At 42.0% G+C, this 19,883-nt stretch overlaps 2 protein-coding genes across 2 annotated transcripts in view; one reads left to right on the top strand and one right to left on the bottom strand.

Annotated features, from left to right (window-relative positions):
• TBCK (TBC1 domain containing kinase) overlaps nucleotides 1–19,883 on the bottom strand; it is a 117,616-nt gene that overhangs the window by 78,874 nt on the left and 18,859 nt on the right. The gene's annotated exons all lie outside the window — the stretch shown is intronic.
• SKA1 (spindle and kinetochore associated complex subunit 1) lies at nucleotides 17,304–18,469 on the top strand. The gene is given in 4 exon segments (XM_069854938.1): nucleotides 17,304–17,618; nucleotides 18,005–18,062; nucleotides 18,065–18,243; nucleotides 18,245–18,469. Coding segments are annotated over 4 exon segments (777 nt in total).

The raw sequence follows: 19,883 nt of genomic DNA, 5'->3' as shown, positions 1-19,883 counted from the left end.
AAAAGCTGCCTTACAAGCCTTCAGCTTCCCTGTATAGTTTTTTGCCTGCAATGCAAATACTAACAATAATGGTTGCAAACAGAGCCCTCTCTCTCACTTGCACAGCTTTGCAAAACAAGACATGAAAAATAAACGGTGGAGAATTCCTGTCACACGCAAGGAAACAATTGCATGTAAACAATTAGTACATCACAAGATATTTTAGCCTAAAAAGCATTTCTTTATATTAAAAAATAAAAGTAAACTTAAAGTGCGATTTTGTGGCCTTTGTGCCTGAGGAGTGCAGTGTGCTTAGGTAACACAAGGGGTCCTCAGCCACCCATTTATTCTTCACCTTCTCTTGCAATTCATAGAATAGAATAGAATCATAGAATAACCAGGTTGGAAGAGACCCACTGGATTCATGCAAACAATCCTGTCAAATGCCTGAAAATACTGCTTTCAGATTCTTCACCCTTTAAGATAAATTCTCCGTGGCACTACAACAACCAGCAACACACGAATGTTAAGTATCTTTCATTGCACATAATTCTCAGTGTTCTTAAGCTCTTGATGCCACCCTGCTGGGCAAAGTGCTCAGCCAAAAATACTTCACCCTGCAGCTGAAGCACGTACACCACCTCCCCAGGAGAGAAGGAACAAGCTCTCCACAGTGCTGTTGCACATTATTTAGTTCGTATTTAATTTATTAGGTAAAACACACGGTTGTAGTTATCACCGATGAGATTTACATTTAACTGCAAAGGGCCTGACGGCCACACTCACACAGAATCATTAGGTTGGAAAGGACCCACTGGATCATCAAGTCCAACCATTCCCATCAAACACTAAACCATGTCCCTGAGCACTTCGTCCACCCGTCTTTAAAACACCTTCAGGGAAGGTGACACAACCACCTCCCTGGGAAGCCTGTTCCAGTGCCCAATGACCCTTTCTGTGAAAAATTTTTTCCTGATGTCCAGCCTGAACCTCCCCTGGTGGAGCTTGAGGCCATTCCCCCTTGTCCTGTCCCCTGTTACTTGGGAGAAGAGGCCAGCTCCCTCCTCTCTACAACCTCCTTTCAGGTAGTTGTAGAGAGCGATAAGGTCTCCCCTCAACCTTCTCTTCACTGCTATCAGGCACAAGAGATCTCCTCTGCTTTAAACTCCCCAAGGCCAAGTTAAATAGCCGTTCATTCCTCGCCTCACTCGAGATGACTACCAAGGCTGCCCCCTCACTTCAGTGGGCCTTGGCTCTCTCCAAGTTTCTACAGTCACCATCAACACTGCACACATTGCAACAGGGTTCTGCAAGTGCAGAAGGTACACTTATGAAGCTGCCTCCAGTTTTCAGGTTAAGTTGACCTTTAAAATAATTATAAGTGGAGAAAGAAAATGCAGTCCTAAGTGACGAGGACATTTACAATATCCAGTGTTGGCGGTGAGGTCTGAGCAGGTGCAGAAACTTTTTCCCCAATTACCTGGAAGCCTGTTTTTCAATAGGCTAGCCAGGGTCAAACTATGATGGATCTAGAGGAGTGGTTTAACTACTGGGGCTCTTGAACTTCTGCAGTTTCAGCACCTTCCTTTAACAGAAGGGGCGGGAAACAGTGGCAAAAGCACCAGAAATAATACTGGAGAAAAGGCAGCAAAATGGAGGCATGGCACATTGGACACCAACCATGCAACACCGCTACCCTAATGAGAGCTGTAATGACAGACACGTGGCATGAGATACCTTGTTTATCTCAGCATGAGATACCCTGTTTATCTAAGCAGCTGATAATTGTGGTTGTGACTTTAAACTATTGTGAAGCAGATCACTCCACTACTCCATACAAAGCTAGTAGTAGGCAGTAAGGAAAAGCATGAAAGTGTGAGAAGCACTTCAACACCTGGCAGATCTGAAAGGGCACTAGCTGCTTTCAGTTTCTTACCTGTCTTAATGAGACATGTTTACAGGTTCTTTTCCCCTCCACCAACCAGAGAAAGAGAGAAGCAACGGAAGTTTCTTTGCAAAAGGAACATTTCACAGACAGAGGAAAAGGCATGATCTCTACCAGTACATTTTCAAGGAGCAGGCTTCATTTCATTCTCAGTCTGGACACCAAAAAAATGTACCCAGCTGTAGGCTACTCAGCTGTGTTTTTGAGAAGGGGTTCTCTTCAGTGAAAAAGATTGCACACTGATGTTAAATCGGACTGCTTGGACTTAATTATTGCCTGCTTTTTTCCTGGTTTGGAGAAGAAGAAATGTAGGCACGAAAAGTTTTAGGCTGGACATTAGGAAAAAAAATTTCACAGAAGGGGTCATTGGGCACTGGAACAGGCTGCCCAGGGAGGTGGTTGAGTCACCTTCCCTGGAGGTGTTTAAGGCACGGGTGGACGAGGTGCTGAGGGGCATGGTTTAGTGTTTGATAGGAATGGTTGGACTCAATGATCCGGTGGGTCTCTTCCAACCTGGTTATTCTATGATTCTATGAAAAGGGGCCATTTTGTGTTCCTTCATTCTAGAAATTATGAATTAAAAGAATATAAGGATTAAAACCAACACCAGGTTTAGGTCTGTAACCTGAATATACAGAACCAAAGCAATGGAAACATGAAGGATAATTGAATTCTTCTCTCAGAAATTCATCTTGTAAGAAGGGAAAAAAATCCCACAACTCTTCAAGTTCATATGAATAAGCTCAGCCAACAGAACAAAACCAGCATGGTTAAGAGAGGCATGTGCATGGCATTGGTGGGTGGAGAGAGAAGGGAAGACTTAAAATCCCACAAAAATGAGGACTGTTTTATTACCTCCAGAATTTGTCAGACCAAAAGCTATACCAGACAAATGACTAATTTCCATGCTGTAATAGTACACAGGTGGCTGCCTTGTGCCTTCACAAAAAAACATTAGCTTTTCCACTTAGGAGTCAGCCTGATCTCCAGCCTGTGGAATTCTTACCACTAAGGACACAAAGCCATTTTCTGGAAGTTTACTTGAGAAATAATGAACTTAACCTGTCAGGAAGCAGATGTTTTAGCAGAGCTTCAATCTCTTGTGGTGCTGCAAGCCCACTGATGAAATAATCTGACTGCTTAGGACACTTTTTTCTTTTCCTGGATTTAGACATAGGAAAAAAAACTATTCTTCTTAGTGCGCCCACTACCATCTTCCATCAGATTGAGAACAACTTCCAGGCCAGGGCGAAAGGGGAAGTTGTAGAAGAAACTGGCATACTGAAGTCTTACCTTTCTTCAAAAGGATCACATACTAACTAACAGAAAGAGGAGGGGAGAAAGAGGCATTTATCAGGAACCAAGTAAAGATAATAAGCCCCTAAAATAATTAGTGGAATGGAGAGCTAAGAGTGAATGTATTCACCCAGTAGTGACAGACCAGTACCTGAGAACAAACACCTAGGGAGAATTGCTTGAGCCATAGGTCAACATAAGCACAAGATCAAACATAAAGGGTTGGAAACATATTTAGAAATTAGAGTTTATGACAGAAAGGTTTGATTCTGAATTCTTGTCATCACGCCCAACAATAATACCTATATATTATTCATTTTGAATGGTTATTTATCAACTTATTATTTGTGATTAGTAATGGGAATGATAATGCAGTTGCTTGTAGAAACAGGAAGCTGCACTCCAAGACTGGATGCTCAAGGAACAATGCTCTGCAACTGATAATTTCCATTTCAGTTAAAATTATTGGTCTTCCAAACCCTACAGATGGTCAGACCAAAACTAGTTGAGACTAATATTCCGTTTCTGAAAACAATGAGAGGCAAACACCTAGGAGAGACGGAATACAGAGCAAGCACAATATTAAATGTTCCCTGGTATTTTACTGGCTTCCAACTTCTTTAATTCAAGCTTCCTTCTGGGGCTAGGGGGAAAGGTTTGACCCCTGAGCATCACATCTGATAATGTCAGAACATAAAATAACATCTGCAAACCTTAACTGCTCTCTCTACCCAATATTCCATATATCTCATTCATGTTCACAAAATATCGCTTATGAGTTGCTGTGGACACTGACTATTCTAGTGGCAAGATTTCTTTGCTGTCTATTTTATCATGAGCTTCTCTTTTTGGTGCTCTGTTGCTGAAACTTCTAGAAGCCAATTATAAATACCATCTTTGAGCAAAGAAAACTATTGCTTAACTCCAGAGCAGGAAAAGTGATTTTGGAAAAGTGCATTTGACAGCCAGCAGCAGTAGCGCCTACATATAACACAAATTGCTACAGGGAAAATAAAAACTACTTGATGCATGACATCTTGAATACTTAAGAACAAGATGACTGTTGAAAATCAGAGCTGGGTGGGGTCAGGAGACTTGACCTATTAAAACTGTTGGAATAAAAGACTTGCCACTTGAGAAAAGAAAAAATGAAAAGAAGAGATAAAATTTCACCATTCATGTCAGTACCATGGAAGTTACAGGTTCACACAAGTTTCTTTTCCTCCAGTTTAAAAGAAAATTAATGCCAGTCTGCACATGAATTCACTGTATTCACCACCTTTAACAGAAGTGCATTCATGGCGTTAACCAGAAATACATCTTCTCCATCCTTTTCTGGTGCTATAATACAGCAGTTTAACATGAAAGAATAATCAGGTACCTCAAAAGATCTTCCTGCCTGCTTACTGTCTCCTGTCCTAAGTTATAGACAAAGCAATCTACCCTTTTCATGACTTTGACCCAGGCAGCTGTAGCTATGACAGTGTATTTAACCAGAACACATAGACAACATTACAGAAGCAAAGATAACTGGGGATGGAGGCAAAGATGAAGCAGCAGCAAAATTTCGGGGAGAAAAGAAATATTTCTCGTTGTTACAAATGCATTTGTGGTATTTTTAACTGGTTACAGACAGTTGTTAAGTTTCACTTGCTTTTATGCTATTATAACAGTCAATATGGAGTACCTAATTAATTTTGTAGAAGGAAGAAAGCTGCACTTGGAAAGCACTGACAGTGCAACCAACGCTTAATGGTCTATTTTGAACAAGAGCATTTCATCGAGGACTGGCACCAAAAAGCAAGCCTCATCACCTACTTAACTGTAGGGAGCCCTGTAATTTTTGTACCTACTGGAGACATATATATGGATTAATGTTAAGTGATGCACCTTCAGTGCATTGGCAACTCAAAGCAGGAAGAATTTTAACAAAAAATAGAACTAGAACTATTTTGGCTTCCCTCAGAAAGGCAAAGCAAGACCAGACAAGATAAGGTAATGCTGATGATAGTATGTGAAAGGTGAGGGGCATAATATTAGGCTTGCCTATGACAAGCGGCAGGAGGATAGACAATGGTTGGAGAAATGGGGTGCTAGCATGGGCCCTTCACTTGCTGTCCACGGGCATGCTGGGAATGCCATGACACGGCTGATGTCGTGTGGAGATGAGTGGGAGGCTTGTGAGGTAGTACGTGTCAGGGAGGATACTTCTCCAAAACACCTTGTAGGTAATAAAGGGTCCACTAAGAAGGCAATGTGACCTGCAGCCCAGCTGAAGTGCCTCTATACAAATGCACGAAGTTTGGGTAACAAGCAGGAGGAGCTGGAAGCTACTGTGCTACGAGAAAGCTATGATTTAGTTGCCATCATAGAAACTTGGTGGGACGAATCCCATGACTAGAGTCTAGCTATTGAAGGCTACAGGCTGTTCAGAAGGGACAAACCAGGAAGGAAGGCTAGAGGTGTTGCCCTCTATGTCAGGAAAAGGATAGAATGTGAAGAGCTGTCATTTAAGAGTAGCCACAAAGAGGTAGGTGCCAGTGGGTCAGAATAAAAGACTGAGGAATCAATGGGAACCTTGTGATTGGTGTATACTACAGGCCACCCGATCAAGGAGAGCCAATTGATGAAGTCTTCTCAGCCTCACTCTGTGCCTGGGAAGATCATGGAACAGATCCTCCTAGAAGCTATGCCAAAGCATGTGGTGGTGATTAATGGCAGCCAGCACGGCTTCACCAGGGGCAAATCCTGTATGACCAACTTAATGGCTTTCTGTGATGGGGTGACCACAGCAGTGGATACAGGTAAATTGACAGATGTGATCTATCTAGACGTCAGAAAAGCCTGTGACATGGTCCCCCCCAACATACTCCTCTCTAAATTGGAGAGATATGGATTTGACGGGTGGACAGTTTGGTGGATAAGAAACGGGTTGGAGAGTTGTATTCAGAGAGTAGAGGTCAATACCTCAAAGTCCAGATGGAGATCCATGATAAGTGGTGTCTGTCAGGGGTCTGTGCTGGGACCTGTGCTGTTTAATATCTTCATCAGTTATATAGACAGTGAGATCGAGCGCACCCTCAGCAAGTTTGTAGATGACACCAAGATGGGTGGTGCACTTGCCACACTGGAAAGATGAGATATTATCCAGAGGGACCTGGACAGGCTGGAGAAGTAGGGCTATGAGAACCTCATGAGGTTCCACAGGGCCAAGGGCAAGATCCTGCACCTGGGTCAGGACAATCCCCAATTTCAGGGGGATGAGGTGATTGAGAGCTACCTTGTAAAGGACTTGGTGGTTCTTGTTGATGAGAAGCTAAACATGAGGTGGCAATGTGTGCTCACAGCCCAGAAGGCCAACCGTATCCTGGGCTGCATCAAAAGAAGCCTGGCCAGCAGGTTAAGGGAAGTGATTCTGCCTCTCTATTCCTCTCTTGTGAGACCTCATCTGGAGTACTGTGTCCAGTTCCGGAATCCTCAACATAAGAAGGATATGGAGCTGTTGGAACAGGTCCAGAGTAAGGCTACAAAGATGATCTGAGAGCTGGAGCACCTTCCCTATGAGGACAGGCTGAAAGAATTGGGCTTGTCCAACCTGGAGGACAGAAGGCTCCAAGTAGACCTTATAGCAACCTTCCAGTACCTGAAAGGAGCCTACAAGAAACCTGGAGAGGTACTATTCATAAAGGCTTGTTGTGACAGGACAAGGGGCAGTGGCTATAAACCAGAAAGGGGCAGATTTAGACTAGACATTAGGAAGAAATTTCTTTCAATGAGGTTGGTGAGGCACTGGCACAGGTTGCCCAGGGAAGCTGTGGCTGCCCCATCCCTGGAGGTGTCCAAGACCAGTTTGGCTGGGGCCTCGGGCAGCCTGATCTAGTGGGAGGTGTCCCTGCCCATGTCAGGGTTGTTGGAACTAAGTGATCTTTAAGGTCCCTTCCAACCCAAACTATTCTATGATTCTCTATGTTCCAGAGTTTCTCTTTCCTCAGACTTACAACTCATGGGCACATACAGAAAGGCATGTTTAAGACATTCTCTTTATCAAATCTGTGCCTTGTTGTAACATTGTATCATTGCTGTAAACAAGTAAACTCCAGAGGAACAGAATCTCAGCAGCCAGGAATCTTAAGAAGCTTACAGCACTGATACACAGGAGCTAAACCACACGTTCCCTCTCCAAAGAGGAGTGTCTGCCCCGAGGAAACACACCAGAGCAACACAAACCAGCAATGTCATCAATCACTACCCCAGAACTTGTGAAACTAACATGCATTTGGAATTCAGGAAGGAGATTCAACACAAAAGAATTGTGTCTGTTCAAAGTGGAATGGAACCAGGTTGTGAACAGATGTAATGTTTCTGAACTCATAAAAATGACAATATTTCAATACAACCAAAACTATAAAACAAAGAAAATGACATTTGCAGTTAGTTCCATTGTTGCCAACAATGTGGATAGACTGCTTAGGAGTGGTGTTGCCAAGTGGTTACAGCAAAGGATAAAGTTTGGGTATAATCCCATATGAGACAATCACTGCACTGACCTCAAGAAAGCCATCTGACCTCCTTATGCCTCAATCAACCAGCTGGAAAACTGGATAAAAAGCAAGACTAGGTTGAAAACCAGATGTGCAGATAAATTGGGTCTTCCTGGGTAAATAAATTACAAAATACCCTATACAGAATATAAAGAGTTTGATGCAGGTGGGAATGGTTTATTTGGCACTTTATTATGTGTTTGATTAAAAAATGGCACTAGGGACTGAGATTGTAAACACTGCCAATTTACTTGGAAATGCATTCACATTATCAGAATGAAATGAACTGGAAGGGAATGCAACAAGCAGAGAATAAAAGACAAAAAAAAATATTTTTATAGGCAGGGTCCTCAGGAAGTCTCTAACTCATGCACAGAGGTATTTCACACAGGATATCTTCAACAAGTTCATATTGCTCATCTGAGAAAACCGAAAAAGTCCTTTCATTCTTTTTTTAAAGTTCTAAGCTGCATGCATGAATTTAAAAGCAAAACAAATGACGTTCTACTTTTATGAAGGTCTCAACTTGTAACGTGTGATAGAAATGTCCATAAAACAATGGATGAAGGCACAGATAAAGTACAACTTAGTATACACAGCAGATTGCACAGAAAGCTTTTTAATAGGCGATTTTTCAGATCATTATAATTCTGAATGATTTAATTGTATCTGCTCCTCATAAAGCAAAACTTTTAAAACATCGCACCTTGAATTCCTTTAAGACATCCAGTATTCCTCCCATAAACTGGGGGAGCAAATGAATGAAGTCCTTTTGAAAAATAAGCACACCTTATAAAGCTCCATCTTAATGAAACCTCTAGGGCCATCTGGTTTAATGCACAGAAGGAGAAAGACAGTCACACATCCAGTTTTTGATCTTGCTACTGACAAACTACTGAGAAGTCATTTTTTTGCATCTTAGCCTCAGCTGGCTCACATGTAAAAGGCAGAATAATGATATTTCTCATGAGACCAAAAAGTGCAATGAAATAATTTTGGTCACCACACAAACATTAGGTAAAGAAGCCCTCATTTAGTATCAGATCACAGACTCCACATTCTTATCACAGACTCTACATTTTGATATCACTAACACAACAGAACTAGATGCACAGGTGGCAATAAGAGAACAAGAGTTAATGGGAAGAAAACCAAGACAATGACCTCAAAATACACAAAGAATTTTATTTCAATAGCATTGTATACATGTATCATGTATCACATTGCCAACTTTTCATTAGAGGGAACAACGCATCTCATGTTCTCTTCTCCTTCTCCAAAGGGGGTGAACTGGTAAAATGCAGGAGTTGAATTAAAATTAATGGAAGTCAAATATCCAAAAACCTTTATTTTGTTTCCTTTTGGACTTCATCTGAACAAACACATGCACCTTTAAAAGGCCACACATTTTGTGATCAATAATTCTGGCAAAGTCTATGACAACAGGGCAGACTCAGGAATCCGATCAAGACAACATATAAAAAGCAAATAAGGGAATTAACTACAGCTGGGATACTCTTCCTTTACAATAAAAGGTGCTAAATCAGATCTTCAGCTTTTCAGGTTTGTCTTGTTAAATTAGTTCAAAAATCAGGCATCACCCATGCTCTAGGCAAGGACTATCATTCCAAGTGACAGGGGACAGGACAAGAGGGAATGGCCTCAAGCTCCGCCAGGGGAGATTTAGGCTGGACATTAGTTAAAAATTCTTCACAGAAAGGGTCATTGGGCACTGGAACAGGCTGCCCAGGGAGGTGGTTGAGTCACCTTCCCTGGAGGTGTTTAAGGCACGGGTGGACGAGGTGCTAAGGGGCATGGTTTAGTGTTTGATAGGAATGGTTGATGATCCGGTGGGTCTCTTCCAACCTGGTTTTTCTATGATGCTATGATTCTATGAATGCATCCAAATTTCTAGGCACAAGGTATGTTAAGTTTCAGCCCTCAGTATAGAGGCCTTGACATTTGCTGTTAAACATTTACTATGCAGTAAATGGAACAAGGAGCAGTATTACCAGAGCCTTAAACCACACAATCATTGCAGGAAAAGTGAGTTGTAAAGATGCATGCTGAATGGTCACAAAGTGGGCAGTGCCTGTTTCCTTACCTTCCTCCATGTTAAAGTGAAATGTGTATCTGAAAATCAATTGCTGTTTGCATGCTGAAATGACAACTGACAACTGTAAATCAGCTCAGACCCTATGCTTTCAAAGACACCTAAGTTCATAAGAAGTTTGCAAGTGACTTTTGTTGCAAGCAAACTCTGCTTGCTTCCCAAATCTTGCCCTGTCACAATTCTTACACACTGACAATCTTTTCAGACTTAAATATCTAATATTACCTGTTTAAATAGAAAACAGATGACAGAAAATGTCATAGACCTAGCAAAGATCATGCCTAAGTTACTGCAGTTTGGAGGGTTGAAGGTAAAATAAAATAATGTGTTTGGAATTTTCACCATAACATTTTTTATGAAAACAAAACCAACAACTTCATACCATAGGAACTATTAGAAAAGACAGATGGCTGATTTAGAACAAATAATAAATAAATATATATTAAAAAAAAGAAGCCACCAGGTCCACACATTCATGAGGCTGACTTCAGGAAGAGTAGCTCTACTTCTATAAGGAGGAGGTGGTAAGGATTACAAAATCTTGTGGTTATAGATACATAGCCAAGATTTTTCTCCCAAAGTCAAAGAAAATACCCTCAAGTAATCACATCCAAGTGATCAAGTTGTACTAACCAAGCATTACAAAATTACCAAATGACAGTTACAATACAACAGTAGGAGTTGGTAACACTGACTTTGCAGTAAAACATTACAGAATACCATGCATTCATACTTCATGTGGTCCCTGTAACTAGTGATGAGACATCCCCTCAGCATATAACGTGGAATGAAAAGTGGTTATAGACTTGGAGAAGCGTGTATCAAGCACCAAAGCAAGGTGCTCCACAAACCATTTTCATTATCCCTTAGCCAACTACTCTTCACATAGCTCATCACTGCTGAGAAATTTTGCTGATGCACAACTTGGCAGGTTCAGGATTTTTGTAATGTGGGAAATTTGAAGAAGCTGAGGAAATCCGTACCTTTTTCCTAGAAAGACCCCAAACCTTGAGGAACATAAAAACCAAAAAAGGCATCTTAGAAATATTGTTTTCACCAGAAAAGTTATGATTCAGCTAACACATTAGCAACTTCTATACAATCAGAAGGCTGTGGAGATCGGGAATACCTTCACATCTGAGAGCACAGTTATTTTAAGGGTCAAATCCTTGCAACTCCTCTGCAAACCACTGATCAAAATGGGAAGTTCTCCTTCATCTGTGTGCTTCATGCATGCTGTGAGGACATTGCTTCCAATGGCTGTCGTTGACTATCAAACCCAGATATCAGTCAATGCACTCTCCATACAAAAACGCTATTTTAAGCTGGGGAACTGTACCCAGCATTCACTTAACAGAACACAATTTGGCCTATCATTCTTTTCTACCAGTACATGTGTTTTAAGACTATAAAATGATTACTTTAATTAGTCTAAATAGACAGAGCACTATTCTTCCACATTTTTCCCTCAGAAATATATTAAAGATTTAAGAAAATATTATGCTTTAGAAAAACGTTACGTTGCATTCTGTACTGACAATTGTATAGCATAATGTAAGCTTTTTTCAAAAAGTATAATCATAGAATAGTTTGGGTTGGAATGGACCTTAAAGATCATCCAGTTCCAACCTCCCTGCCAGGGCCAGGGCCAGTTCTCACCAGATCAGGCTGCCCAAGGCCCCATCCAACCTGGTGTTGGACACCTCCAGGGATGGGGCAGCCACAGCTTCCCTGGGCAACCTGTGCCAGTGCCTCACCACCCTCATCAAAAGAAATTTCTTCCTAATGCCTAGTCTAAGTCTGCCCCTCTCCAGTTTACATCCATTGCCCCTAGTCCTATCACTACAAGCCTTTGTGAATAGTACCTTCTCCAGGTTTCTTGCTGGCCCCCTTCAGGTACTGGAAGGTCGCTATAAGGTCTACTTGGAGCCTTCTGTCCTCCAGGTTGGACAAGCCCAATTCTTTCAGCCTGTCCTCACAGGGAAGGTGCTCCAGCCCTCAGATCATCTTTGTAGCCTTACTCTGGACCTGTTCCAACAGCTCCATATCCTTCTTATGTTGAGGATTCCGGAACTGGACACAGTACTCCAGATGAGGTCTCACAAGAGAGGAATAGAGAGGCAGAATCACTTCCCTTAACCTGCTGGCCAGGCTTCTGATGCAGCCCAGGGTACAGTTGGCCTTCTGGGCTGTTAGCTCATGTCGCCAGCTCATGTCAAGCTACTCATCAACCAGAACAACCAAGTCCTTCTCTACAAAGCAGCTCTCAATCACATCATCCCCCATTATGTACTGAAATTGGGGATTGTCCTGACCCAGGTGCAGGATCTTGCCCTTGGCCCTGTGGAACCTCATGAGGTTCTCATAGCCCTACTTCTCCAGCCTGTCCAGGTCCCTCTGGATAATATCTCATCTTTCCAGTGTGGCAAGTGCACCACCCAGCTTGGTGTCATCTACAAGCTCGCTGAGAGTGCACTCGATCTCACTGTCTATATAACTGATGAAGATATTAGACAGCACAGGTCCCAGTACAGACACCTGAAGGACACCACTTCGTGGGAAACCTCGGCTGCTCCGAGGGATTGGAATGCAAGCTTAACATTGGCCTTGAACAGATACCTGCGTATCCTTGATGAAGCTGGAAAGTGCCAAGAAGAGCTCAGTAAATAAGATTAAGAAGCTGCCAGGCTGCAGGTGGAATCATCCAATTATGAAGTTACAACAGAAAAACAGTCATCCAATTATGAACTCTTGGGTCTTTGGCTAAACCAATCATATATGAACACACAGTCCCAGAAAGGGTATAAAAGGTCTTGTAAAACCAATAAAGATGTCCTTTTGCTCACAACTTCTACATTTCACTGACCACCTCAACCGCAACAACCGGCAACCCTGACATGATTACAGCAACTGGACCTTGGATGGCGGAGCTCAAGACCCGTGGGGGTGGGACCCAGCAAAGCACAGAGCAGTGGGTAAAGAGAGCTACCAGAAGCCAGCTATTTTGATGAGACACCTGGATAAGGTGAGCCACTGGGAACACGGGTACTTCCTTAAGTAAGGAAGAGATAACAATCACTACTATGTAGAAAATGATCTTGCAAAAATGGGGAGTTAAGTTAGAGGAGTGGGTATTGTGAAAAATGCTATTATGGAGTAAAGAACAGGGGTATTAGGCAACTACCATAACTTCTTCTAGTGTTTCTATCTGGAAAGACATGGGCGATAAACTGTTTGCTACACGAGGGGGAGTGTAGCTGCAGCGCTTTTACCGCCATGGCGTTGGCTTTATGAGACTCTGGATGATTTTAAGCTGCAGCAAGACCAAGTGGAGGGCACTGCCTCTGCTTCTAATACCATGCAGTGCCTTGCGCCTCCCATACTGCTCCTTTCAGAGGAACAGGCTCTGGGGAGTAAACAAGCTATGAACACGAAGGGAACAACAGGGAAATTAAAGTTAGGAGGTGAAAAGAAAGTAGGTTCCAGAGTATGCCCTAAAATTCATGAGCTGCCTTTTGATGTTTGCTCAGCATTCGAGCAAGAAACTTGGGATAAAATCGGAGTTCAAGTATGGGATCAAGCAATTTGGTCAGATAACACGGCTATTAAGTTGCTCAGTCCCTGGCGGAATGTTTTTGAAGCACTAAAGGTGCATGTCAGCTCTAAAGAGCGCAGTGATAATTCAGAGCCGAGTGCATGATCGTCAACAACTGCACTAACCCCACACCCCCCTGAACTGGCTGCGCCTGCCTCTGCACCCTCTAACAGGGATGCCTACAATCCCTTTGATCCGGGTCCATTAAACCCTGAGAGAACTCTGATTTATTTTGACCCGAATGTACTAACTACTCTGCTGCCACCGCGGGGGGGCTGCTACCCCAGGCCGAGGTAAGGGCTCTCCTCCGCAGCTGCTGCAGCAGCTCTCACCTCAGAGAATGATCCAGCGGCAGTGCCAGCATAGATATGACCACAACCATCACAGTAGTGCTGCAATTGTCCATAGTTCACACAATACCACAGAACATAAAACGACCAGTGGGGGTGGTTTTACTGCCTTGTTATTAGGACAATCATCAATAACTCATTTGGGAATCTTTGTTTTATCTGGGATCATAGATGCAGACTTTACTGGAATAATTCAAGCAATGGTATAGGCACCATCTCCACCAGTGTTAATACCAAGGATAGCCAGATAGCACAACTAATTTTGTTCAAAGCAGCTGTGTTCCAAGCTGACTCTAGAGAGCATGACTCACAAGGTTTCGGGTCCACGGGAATCCCTGAAATACATTGGGTTCAGTCCTTACAAACTCAGCGTCCTATGTTGAAGTGCACATTAATTTTAAAAAGGGGAAACCCAGAACATCTTAAAATGGCTGTAGTGTAACCCTTAGTTGTGCACGTTCCCTTAATCTTGTGGGGGAGAGATGTGCTAAATGCAATGGGAATAGGCATTGAAACCACAAATGAGGGAAAAATTGGGTGCATTGCAAAAAGTTAGTGGAGGAGCAAATAGATCAAGGGCATACAGTCCCAATTAATAGTCCTTGGAACACACCTGTATTTGTGGTAAAAAAGAAATCTAGGAAAGGGCATTTATTATATGACTTTTCTAGACAAACTACAAGAGGCCTTAAAAATAAGCAGGCAGGCAGTATTGCAGCTAGAAAAGTTTTTGCTTAAACAATTAGCCTTACAGAATGCAAAAGCAGACTTAGTGTACTGTTAATTGCACAACCACCTGTCACAAAGATTGTTTGTTTTACTGGAATTGACTGATGCCAGCTTTATGAGAGCAATGCAAGTAATGGCTCAGATGCCTCCTCACCTTATACCAAAAGGCACTAGGAATTACTCAGCTAATTTGTTTTCCAGCAATTGTACCCTATGCAGAAAATCACAAAAGGGGAGAGGGAGGCTTTGGCTCGACTGACCTGTCTGTGATTCTATGGACGCAGAAACTATAAAAATCATGAACCTGCAAAGTCCGACACTCACAGAGCAACAAAGAACAATATTTTACCGGAATTGAAATATTTGTTAGACAATCGATATAAGCCTTATTAGATAATACATGTGCATATTAAGTGTTGTATGTGCCCGGTACCATCTGTAGTTTAAATATCCATAGTATCAAAAAATTGTGGATCCAACAGTGATAATCAACATTGTATGAATGTATTCAGGTAGCTTTGAAATGAGTGGTGTTGTGTGTGTTTGAAGTGCTTCAAACGTTTGCAAGACTTGCAAATTGGTTTTGATGAATCTTAGAAATACATCTCTGGGACCTTTCAATCTCAAATGTCCACTGAGCTGGCAAACAGGTAGGTTTACCTGGGGATTTTTTTGGAATTAAAGGCTCCAGAGGGTGGAATTTTAAAATACCTAGCAAAACAAAAAGGAAAAAAAAAACAATCCAAAAGCAAAAAGAAAAAAAGGAAAAAACCAAAAACAATCTAACAAACAAAAACAAGAAAGAAAAAATGGAAAAAAACCAGCCTTGCAGCTGTGTGTGTGAGTACCCCTCCTCATCATCTCCCCTCTCTCCTCATCTCTCCCCCCTAGCCCCCCTTTTCCTTTCTTCCTGAATGTGAAGGTTTGGGTTTTTTTCTTTTTCAGCTCTTTCACCAAGCAGCCCAGAGGAGTTAACCATGTTATCTCTCTAGGGGAATGCCAGTTTGTGAGAACACTCTGCATTCCAGTGTCCCTTTCCAGATCAGCAACTGATGGGCCCTGGTGCAGACAACACTGAATGGGGTTTTAGCAAAGGAATAGAAAGCCCAATTAATAACTTTTTACAGCATAGAACTAATAGTGGAATTATATGGAGTGCTAAAAACATTTCTCACACAGGTAAAAACAGACAATGGGCCAAGATGTATAAGTGACCAACTTCAGAAGTTTTTTCAAACCTAAGGAATACCACATGTCACAGGCAATAGTAGAGCAAGCCTATCAGACACTGAAGGATATGTTGTGAAATACAAAAAGGGGGAACGAAGGGTAAAACGCCGCAGAACAGATTAGGGAAGGCAATGCATGTATTGAATTACTTAAATGTGCAAGAAAATCAGAGAATAGAGCAATCACCTATAGTAAGCCATTTTTTTGTCTTTACAAACAGAGGGTCAGCAGCTCAACAAGGAAGGAGTAAAGGTATTATTAAAATCTTTGGAATCAGGCTGATGGGAGGGACCATATTATATAATAACATGGGGTCAAGGATATGCTTGTGTTTCCACAGATGGTAGCCCCCAGTGAGTTCCTGCTCGCTGCATTCAGCCTGTTGTGGATGGTTTATGCAAGTAAAGAATGGATCATCCCACAACCGAAGCAGATACACCTCTTCTAATATATCACACTCTTTTTCTGTTCTAGCTGTTTTGCCTGTAGGGATCTTTCTAGTTTGTGGGGATAAAGTGTGGGGGGTGGAATTCCACTGAAACTTAATGGTGGGCCATGTAGCTTTGGGTGGCTCACATTACTAACACCCAACCTTACTATAATTTGTAACAAAAAACAAACCTAAAGATACATTCATCAATTTGAGGGTCAGCCTGAGAAATTATAGCAGCCTCAGCATTGTCAACTCAGGTTGCTGCTGCAGCAGCCTTGAAAAAGCTGACAAACTTGGGATTTTGGCTGAGTAAACAAACGAATGCTACATCAATTGTGCTGAGTCAGTTGCTGTCTTTCATAAAATCAGGATTGTTTTTGTTTGTCATTGTAGTTGTGTTATTGATGTTGCCATGTTTTGTGTCTCTGTCACAAAGGGCCCTGCAGCAAACAGCACAGGCAATTTATGTAGCACAAATACAAAAAGGGGGAATTGTGGGAAACCTCAGCTGCTCCAAGGAAAAAGAATGCAAGCTTAACATTGGTCTTGAACAGATACCTGTGCATCCTTGATGAAGCTGGAAAGTGCCAAGAAGAGCTGAGTAAATAAGATTAAGAAGCTGCCAGGCTGCAGGTAGAATCATTCAATTATGAACTCTTGGTCTTTGGCTAAACCAATCATATATGAACACACAGTCCCAGAAAGGGTATAAAAAGTCTTGTAAATCCAAGACGTCCTTTTGCTCACAACTTGTGTGTCATCAACCACCCCAACTGCGACACCACTTGTCACAGACCTCCATCTGGACTTTGAGCCATTGAGCACTACTCTCTGAATATGACCATCCAAGCAGTTTCTTCTCCACCAAACTGTCCACCCATCAAATCCATATCTCTTCAATTTAGAGAGAAACATGTTGTGGGGGACTGTGTCAAAGGCTTTACAGAAGTCCAGATAGATCAAATCTGTTGGTTTACCAGTGTTCCTTTGCTCGCAACGGGCAGTGGGCACAGCCGCTTCAAATCTGCTTCAGCAGCTCCTGCTGCCTTCCTCTGCCTCCTCCTCGTTGCTCTGCTGTGACAGTAGAGAAATATGGCGTCTTCAAGCTTCAAAGAGTTCTGTGCTCACATGAATGCAAAGACTCCAGCAATTAAAAAGCACCTTCTATTCAGAAATATAGGTCAAGAACCACCACTCAGATCTGTGGTCTCTAACATGGGACAGGAGTTGGCTTTCTGTTATGGGCTCCCAACTGAAATGGAAGCAGAGGTTCAGCAGCAAGGAAAACTAAAGGATCAGTTAAAAGCGATGAAGGCGTCTGTGGAGATACAACAGGGTGAAGCAGAACATCTCCATGAAAACATCCCTCTGCAACTGCCCAAACTGACTCAGAGCTGCACTGCAGGCATAAAAGATCCCACTGTTGCACATATGCTAGGGCAAGCGTCCAATGTCTTGGCATAACCACAATATTAGCGGCAAGCACAGAGCAAAGGGTCAGTGTTCTCATGCTTGCTAGCTTGTTGAGACCTTGGAATCTTTACTAAGACCTGTGAGTTAATAAGAAAAGAATGCATTAGATGGAAAACATGAAGCTAAGGGGCACATCTGTGGCAAATGGTGGGTTGCACTCTATCATTGTAACTGTGGGATTCTCATAGGTGGGAATTCACTGGGGTAGCTGCTGTCTGGGTACAGAAACACTGTATAAGGTTTTGTGTCCACTCAAAGTGATCTCATTTGTCGCCTCATGAACTGGATCCGTGCCTTAATCACTACACTGCAACACCAACCCAACTGTGAAAAGTGAAGAGCAAACAAATGCTGTAGAACCTGAGTACTCAAAGAAATATAAAGAAGTATTAAAGAAGTGCCCTTAAGCCCAGAAGAGCTTGATAGAATTCCTGCATACTTGAGAGGCCATTTAAGATGTGAGCAGATTAATGTGCTCATTCACGAGATAAACAAGGCTGTTGTGGCCAAGTACAGGATCATGCATCCGCTGCCAAAATCTGTGAAAACATCAGGCAGGAAAACTCTTCAACAGGTTCATGGAAGAATAAACTACGGAAACAAAAGGAGAATTCTTCATCATGGAGGCTGATATCAAAAAATTCACCGAACTGAAAATGGGTAAGCACTTCTACAACATCCTTAGTATCCTGTGCCACTCTCAGAGACAGAAGTTCATCGCTCTGGATTTTTCTGCTACATCATCTGCTAATGAGCTTTGCGGATTCCATTTGCCCAAGATCTAGAGGGCAAAATTGCACTGCAGTATAGAATTTGTTTCTGCAGAGAGCTTCTGTGCCTGGTCTTTCCTATCCAGCTCTCATTTTCTGATTCGTGTGGACCAAGAGGTGTTTTTCAGTCATCTATCCTTGATTAGAAGTAATTTCAATGGCCTCACAGTATTTGAGGTTTGTTTTTAAAATTTGGGAGGTAATATTGTCTTTTTGTTAAATTACAAATGCATACCAGAAACGCAGCTCCTCACACCTGTATTCAAAGGCAGGTTTAGTCACATCTTCAGGTCAGCACTTGCCATGTTAATAACAGGTTGTTTTTTTTTGTTTGAGCTGCAGACTGTGTTTAAGACTCCATTGCTACTCAAAGGTAGCATCTGGTCTTGTTTCAACCCATTACCAGGTTTCCTTTTCTTAATCTTTATCTTCTTGTTCTAATTTCATGTTTCAGTGCTTGTTGTGCTGCTTGAACAGGAAGATACGAGGTGGTTTAAACATTTCCTCACTGATGATCAGTGGGTTCTGTTACCCATAGGGTTTTAATGCTTCATCATGCAGCCAGATCAACCCTGTCAGCTGAAACAATAGAGCAGTGGGTGGTTAAGTGAAAATTAAGTTTTACATTAAAATACTGGTCAAACTCACTGCAGCTTTTGTTACAGAAGATTGCTTTTGAATGACCCGTTAATGTAAGGAGCTCTAGAGTGGAATTATTGTGATGAACTCCAGCTCTGTGAGTAATCAAAACTGTTTTGGTAAGAGTTATGGTATTTTTCTTCCATGAGTCTGTATCTGCTATTAACCTTACAGCTGATCTGAAACACCTCCTCTTGGCCCCTGCCGGTGTTAAGGCGATGACTTAAAAGGCCTTGAATGACCTTCAAACTTATTCAGTAGAGATCCCAGAGAGAGCTGTATAAACCTCGATTCCCTTTTTTCCTCTCTTTGTGGAGTGGTTGGGGTTTAAGGTTTTTTTGGTCTTCTGGATGTTGAAGCCCAAGATGAAGTCCCTGCTCTGCATTGCGTTGCAATGTATTCCGTGTTTGGGTAAACATCTGGTATGGGAAGACATGCAAAAAAAAAAAAGGGTTCTGTAGATGTTGGTTGAGTGAGTCTGTTTTCTGCAAAGCTTAATTTATAATTTTAAGTAAAAGTGTTGATCTAATAAATTATGGCAACACTATGATGATCTTAAGTATGTTTAAAGCGCTCTTTTTGAGGGAAAAAACATAATACAATAATTTATAGTCACTAGAATAATTAACTACAAAGGTTTTAAAAAATACCATTTCCACCATCCCTGTTTATAATCAGATGATATCTTTAATAATTGCTGAATCCACACTGAGAAACACAAATAGTCTTTAATGCCCAGGCATTAAATTCTAATTGAAATGGACAAGCTGATTTATGATTTGCCTTAAAC

The sequence above is a fragment of the Phaenicophaeus curvirostris genome, chromosome 4 (assembly GCF_032191515.1).
Source record: "Phaenicophaeus curvirostris isolate KB17595 chromosome 4, BPBGC_Pcur_1.0, whole genome shotgun sequence".
NCBI classification, from domain to species: Eukaryota; Metazoa; Chordata; class Aves; order Cuculiformes; family Cuculidae; genus Phaenicophaeus; species Phaenicophaeus curvirostris.
The sequence above is the reverse complement of the archived record's forward strand: the minus strand, read 5'-3'. Positions and strand labels throughout refer to the sequence as shown.